This window comes from Carcharhinus amblyrhynchos, chromosome 16 (genome assembly GCF_965287045.1).
Source record: "Carcharhinus amblyrhynchos chromosome 16, sCarAmb.v2.hapA, whole genome shotgun sequence".
NCBI classification, from domain to species: Eukaryota; Metazoa; Chordata; class Chondrichthyes; order Carcharhiniformes; family Carcharhinidae; genus Carcharhinus; species Carcharhinus amblyrhynchos.
The window spans coordinates 6583803-6590989 of record NC_137339.1 but is presented as its reverse complement, the minus strand read 5'-3'; the positions used below and the strand labels follow the sequence as shown (position 1 = coordinate 6590989).

The 7187-nt window shown below is 45.4% G+C and overlaps 1 protein-coding gene across 1 annotated transcript in view; it reads left to right on the top strand.

Annotated features, from left to right (window-relative positions):
• Window positions 1–4395: 4395 nt before the first annotated feature.
• The window catches only part of LOC145353800 (serine/threonine-protein kinase 3/4), a 146838-nt gene continuing 144046 nt past the window's right edge, over window positions 4396–7187 (top strand). The window contains exon 1 of the mRNA XM_080204616.1: window positions 4396–4487. Coding sequence (XP_080060742.1) covers window positions 4456–4487 — 32 coding nt within the window. The 5' untranslated portion in view covers window positions 4396–4455. The remainder of the gene's footprint in view (window positions 4488–7187) is intronic.

The window sequence follows — 7187 nt, the reverse complement described above, 5'->3', positions numbered from 1 at the left end:
TTGGCAAATGTTAACTGCTAAGCCTTTCGTTAATATACATAGAAAATAGAAGCAGGAGTAGGCCATTGGGCTGGTGGAGCCTGCTCCATCATTCATTATTATCTTGGCTGATCATCAAATTCAATACCCTGATCTTGCCTCTTTCTCCTCCTGATCCTTTAACCCCAAGAGCTATATCTAATTCCTTCTTGAAATCACACAACATTTTGTCCTCAACTACTTTGTGGTAGTGAATTCCACACATTCACTACCCTCTGGGCGAAGAAATTTCTCCTCGCCTCAGTTCTAAAAGGTTAACTTGTTGAAAGTTCAGGACCCCCACCCCCCCACCATTGGGAACATTCTGTCTACCCTGTCTAATCCTGTTAGAGTTTCAGAAGTTTCTATGAGATCCCACTAGTCTCTCCTCATATGACAGTCCTGCCATCCCAGGAATCAGCCTAGTAAACCTTCTGTAGTAGGAACATCCATCCTCAGATAAGGACACCAAAACTGCACACAATACTCTTTAAGTGTGGCCTCACCAACACCCTATACAATTGCAGCAAAACATCCCTATCCCTATACTCAAATCCTCTTGCTATGAAGGTCAACATATCATTTGCCACCTTTATTGCCTGCTGAACCTGCACGCTTACTTTCAGTGACTGATATATGAGGACATCAAGGTCTAGCTGAGTACTCCTATTACACCTATTCAAATAATAACCGCCTTCCTGCATTTACTACCAAAGTGGATAACCTCACATCCTCCACGTTACACTGCAATATGCTCACTCATGCAGCAGCATTTCAAAGATGTGCGGGTTAGGTTATTGGAGCGGATTGGCTATGCTAAATTGCCCCTTAGCATTAGGTGGACTGGCAGGGTAAATACATCAGGTTATGAGTTTAGGGCCTGGGTGGGATCGTTGTCGGATTAATGGGCCAAATGGATTCCTTTTGGACTGTAAGGATCATGTGATTTGTGTGGCTCGGGAGAATGGCGTGGAAGTAGAGACTAATGGGAGAGCTCTTCTAAAGAGCCAGCACAGGCACAAAGGGCCGAACAGCCATCTTCTGTGCTGTCCATTTCATCATATGCTCCTCTGCAACTTGCAAAAAAAAAGGAACAGTGGCAAATCTGATTTGAGAAGTTGCTCTTTTAATTTTACTCGAACTATTCTTAGGTGTGGGGAGCTTAGCAAGATAAATATTGGCCCTCATGACAAAGATAAAATGATCGCACTGAATATGCACTTGCTCTAACTTATAAACCTTGCAAAATGGTTTCAAATGTGAAATAGTGCCTTTTTTCAACAAAAGTATCAGTTCAAATATCCCAGTTGCTTTTACTTTGAAACATGTTCTCTCATTGTCACTTTCCCTGCACTGTTTTTAAAGCATGGAATGTAGAAGTGTCCTTTTGACTTGGATAGAAATTGGATTACCTGATATTGGATAAAAACAAATTATCGTGGATGCTGGAATCTTAAGTTTTATTTATTAGTCACAAGTAAGGCTTCCATTAACACTGCAATGAAGTTACTGTGAAATTCCCCTAGTCGCCACAGTCCGGCATCTGTTTGGGTCAGTGCACCTAACCAGCATGTCTTTCAGACGATGGGAGGAAACCCACGCAGACACGAGGAGAACATGCAACTCCGCACAGACAGTGACCCAAGCTGGGAATCGAACCTGGGTCCCTGGCGCTGTGAGGCAGCACTGTTAACCCCTATGCCACCCCGAATCTGAAACCAAAAGAGAAAATGCTAGAAAATCTCAGCAGATCTGACAGCATCTGTAAGGCGAGAAAACAGCTTTCAACTCAAACAAGTGTTGCCAGAGCTGCTGAGATTTTCCAGCATTTTCTCTTTTGCTTACCTGATAGTGGTTTGCTAACTGAAGCAGAAGGTCAGAGAGGTTAAAGTGAAATGAAATATTAAGGATGTAGGTAAGACGGGGGGTGGAAGTGAGGTAGCATTACTGAGAGGGTGAAGGAAGCAGATTTGGCAGGAGCTTTCTGAAGAGGATTGGATAAATATTTGCAAAGGAAAGAAATGTAGAGCTACAAGGGAAAGAATAGGGAGCAGGGTTAATTTAAAAAAAAAATCCAGCAGTCATCATGCTTCGACTGGTCTGTGCTGTAGGCACCATGAATTCATTTATAAATTCTCACTTCCCACAGTGTCCGGAGAGATTGAAATCCCAGTAGTTGGAGAAATTAGGATTGTTGCATGAAGAAGGTTAAGAGAAGATTTGAGAGAGGTATTCAAAATCATGAGGGGTTTGGGCAGTGCAGATAGGGATTAACTTGGCACAGATTTAAGGTAATTGGCAAAATCAATGATGAGATGAAGAAACACTTTGCCATACAGCAAGTGGTTAGAATCTGGAATGTGCGACCTGAAAGTTTAGTGGATTCAGGTTCAGTTGAAGCATTCTGAAGCAGATTGATTGGATTATTAACTGAAAAGGAGGAAAGTGCAGGATTCCAGGGAGAATGTGGGGAAGCGGCACTCCGTGAATTGTTCCTGAGCCAGCAGAGGCATGATTGACTGAATCTTTCTGTATTATGTCCTAAGATTCTATAATATGGTTCAGTTCAAAGGGCTGAATGGCCTCCTCAGAATCCTACAGTGCAGAAGAGGCCCTTTGGCCCATCAAATCTGCACTGATGCATGAAATGCCCTGATTTGCCCACCTAATCCCACTTGCCAGCATTTGGCCCATAGCCTTGAATGTTACGGTGTGCTAGGTACTCATCCAGGTACTACTTAAGGGATGTGAGACATCCTGCCTCCACCAGGCAGTGCATTCCTCAAATTCCTTCTAAACCTCCCACTCCCTCACTTTTAACTTGTGTCCCCTCGTAACTGACCCTTCAGCTAAAGGGAACAGCTGCTTCCTGTCCATGTCCCTCATAATCTTGTACAGCTCAATCAGGTTGCCCTCTGCTCCAGAGAAAACTACCCAAACCTATTCATAACTTAAATGTTCCATCCCAGACATCCTGGTTAATCTCCTCTGCACTCCCAGTGCAATCACATCCTTCATGTAATGTGGTGACCAGAACTGCACATAGTAGTCCAGCTGTGGCCTCACCAAAGTTCTAAACAACTCCATCATGACCTCTGCTTTTGTAATCTACAACCTGAATGATAAAAGCAAATGTGCCATGTGCCTTTTTCACCATCCTATTAACCTGATTTTCCAATTTCAGAGATCTTTGGACAAACACATCAAGGTCCCTTTGTTCTTCGGAACTTCCTAGTATCAGACCATAGTATACTTCCTTGTCAAATTACTGATTCCAAAGAGTATCACCTCTCACTTTTCAGGATTAAATTCCATCTGCTACTGATCTGCCCATTTGACTATTGTGTCTATATATTAACACTCTATCTCACTGTTAATCGCCTGGCCAATCTTTGTTACTAGCAAACTTACTGGTCCTATCCCCGCATAGTCATCGATATAGTCATTTATATAGATGATGGAGAATACAAAGCCCAGAATGGATTCCTTGTGATACTCCACTAGTCACTGACTTTCAGTCAATGAAGGTGGCCAGAGAGGAATTAAAAATTTTGGTCAGAACCGCTACAATTTCCTCCCTTGCCTCCCACAACAGCCTGGGATACAATTCATCTGGACCTGGAGATCTGTTCACTTTCAAGCTTGCCAATACCTTGTCATTCCCTACAACAATTTGCTCTAGGACTTCACAGTCCCTCTCCCTGAGTACCATAACCATCTCCTCATTCTCATGGGTGAAGTCAGATGTGAAATATTTGTTTAACACTTTACCAATAACCTAAAAGACCCACCCCTGCTTTATTTTGTTAAAATCTACTCTCCCCTAATGCAAAACCTTCTTCTGCAATTTGTTTATTTCTCTGTCCATTACAAATTTAATTGAACCATGTTGTGATCGCTATCACCAAAATGCTCTCCCACAACCACATCAACCACCTGTCGGGTTTCATTCCCCAGAATTAGGTTCAGTACTGCACCGTCCCGTATTGGATCCTCTACATATTGACCTGAGAAGTATATATTTTAAGAACTCGACTCCATCTAAGCCTTTAACACGATAGCTACCCCAATTAATGTTGGGAAAGTTGAAATCACCTAATTACCCCCTTATTTTTACAATGAAAGGAAGGGAGAAACATAAATAAATGTGAGAGTAGGGGGAAAATATAAGGGAAGCAAAGGGGTAGAATCTAGCTGCAGCATTTTGTTAGATACCCATTAAAAACCTCGCCCTCCACCTTAGTATAACTACTATTATCATACTTCCGCCCCAAGAATGAAATCACATCCGGCAGCTGGTCGCGGCGACGTCACTTCCGCCCCCTCCGGCTGATGGGAACGTCACATCCGCCCCGCTAATGGCGTCACTCCGGGAGCGGGCTTCCGGTCTAAGGCGGAAGTGGGGGAACGGTGCAGCAGCCGCCGGGATTTGGAGCCATGGAGGAGGTGCAGCGGCGGCACCCGCGCCGGTAAGGAGCGGCGTGAGGGGTATGGGGGAAGCAGATAGACTGTTTCTATGCGGAGAGGTTGGGGAGAGTCGGCCTCAGTGAGCGGCAGAGATGGAGACTCGGTGACTTTGAGGGGAGCGGGAGATCGACGCAGTGACCCCTCCCCCCAGTGACCCCCCCCGGCCCCGCCCCAGTGACCCCCTGCCCCCCCCCAGTGACCCCCCCGGCCCCGCCCCAGTGACCCCCTGCCCCCCCGTGACCCCCCCGCCCCGCCCCCTCTGGTGACACCCCCCCCCTCCCTCCCCGGTGACCCTTTGCCCCCCAGTGACCCCCTCTTGCCCACTGACTCCCTCCATCTTGTGACCACCGCCAACTCTCAGTGGGTCCCTGGTGGCCCCATGTCACCCCCCCCCCCCCCCTCCGATCCCCCAGTGATGTGTGTCACTCTCCCTCACCAACAGCTGGTGATCCCTCTCCCTCCTTACTTGGTGATTCTCCTGTTTTTACAGTGCGAATCATAGAATCCCTGTAGTGCAGAAGGAAATCCCACCCTGGCCCTAAGCCCATAACTCCACTTATCCACCCTGCTGCTCTTCCCCCCCCACCCCGCCAACAGCAAGGGGCAATTTACTATGGCCAATCAACCTAACCCGCACATCTTTGGACTGTGGGAGGAAACCGAAGCACCTGGAGGAAACCCACACAGACACGGGGAGAATGTGCAAACTCCACTCAGACAGTGACCCGAGCCAGGAATCGAACCCTGATGCTGTGAGGCAGCAGTGTTAATCATTGTGCCACCCTGCTGCTCGCTGTTATGTAATATTAGTTGAAATATTGTCTCTAACTCTGGTACCACACTTTAGGAAGGAGGTGAAAAATTTGGGAGGGTACAGAAGCTTTATAAGAATGACTCCTAAGATAAGGAACTTAGAGAATAGATTGAAGAACTTGGGTTCAGTTGGTGCCGATCTTGCCTCTGAGTCACAAGGTTTTGGGTTCACAGGGTTCCGGGTTCAACTCTCTCTAGGCTTGAACACTAGTCTAGTTGACATTGTAGTGCTGTCCTGAGGGAATGCTGCACTGTCAGAGGTTCGGTCCATCAAAAGAGATGTTAAATTGAGGCCCCATCTGCATTCTCAGATGAATGTAAAAGATCCCATGGCTCTATTTGAAGAAGAACAGAGAAGTACTCTGCGTTTATTAAAATTATGCAGTGTAGCCTGATGGATATTCGTTAAGGCACCAACAAACTGAAGACACCAGCAAAGCTTGATGGCTAAAAGGGCTAATTTTGTGTTAGGCTGAGGACAGTGGGAGTGGCAAAGAACAGGATGTGCAGCCGTGGAACAAACACAGGAGTTGATTGGATGGTGGCCATTGCTATGCCTTGAATGGACAGTGATTGTGTCGTCTTCCTGACAGAGACACGACTCCTCAGTCTTTGTGACCAAAAAGACAGTGATTGATTAGTGCCTGGCCTGTGAGTACGCGACTGGAAGCAAAATCAGTGCCAGTAACACCTGTATAAAAAGAATAAATAGGGAAACTTCGGCAGCCCATAACCTGGAATCAACCACTGAGGAGAAGTAGCAAGATCCCGAGGCTGGGACTCAGACGTTGGACCATTCGTTCCCTTGGGAGGGAATCTGATCAGTCTGCCTCTGATCAGTCTGCCTCTGATCAGATCTCAGAATACTATTCCAAGTTCTAAGTTGTGAATTGGATATTTTGTGAAGTTTTGATACCCATTGAACACTTTGTGCATAACAAAGTAGCTCAGAGGTTAGTTACTTTGTATATAACAAAGTAAAGTCAGAATAAATATTTAGAGTATAACGAAGTTTGATGTTTTCTTTGCTTAAGTTTTGTATTGGTGTTTGGTACTTTTGTTGTAACTTGGTAGAGTGCAACATGGAAGATTTGTTATGTAATAATTCAAGAGCTTGAGTGTTTTTGTGCATAGTATCAGTTGACCCAAGTTTGAGTGCAACAGTACGGTGTGAGCAGGCACTGCTTCTTCCGCCATGCCCCCAACCCTGCAAAAATCCCCATGCATCCCTCCCCAATCACCAGGAGAAGTGAGAAGTTGTGGGAAATTCCTGTCTGACTCATAAAGGTTAGTAGATCACGATGACCGGAAGAAACATCCTCCTTTATACGTCCCACTGCTTCAAGGGACTCATTCACCTCTCCGTTGAATGTTCACCGTAAGTCCACATCCAACAAGACATGGCGACTGATTCCAGAGATCAGTTACCCTGTGAAAGGGAAGTATTGTTTAATATCTTAATCTGCACTGGTATAGCTCTGCTGCTGGCGTTTAATTGTGCTTGACTAACTTGGTTGAATTATTTGATGAAGTAATGTTGTGTATATGGTCTTTCTTGAAACGTTTGACAAAATACCACGTAACAGGCTTGTTAACAAGATTAAAGGGGGAGCGGCAGCATGGAGCAGTGACAAATGGTTGTTTTTCAGACTGCCAGAGGTGTATTGTGGTGTCGGTTTTAAGTTTTTTTTAGATACAAAGGAAAATCTGTATTTGGGTGCAGAGGGCATCATTTCAGAATTGCAGATGACACCTAACTCAGAAATGTAGTGAACACTAAGGAGAGTGGGAACAGACTTCAGAAGTGAATAAACAGAATGATGAAGTGGGCAGACTGGTGGTGGATGCAGTTCAATGCAGAACGTGTGAAGTGACTCATTCTGGTCAGA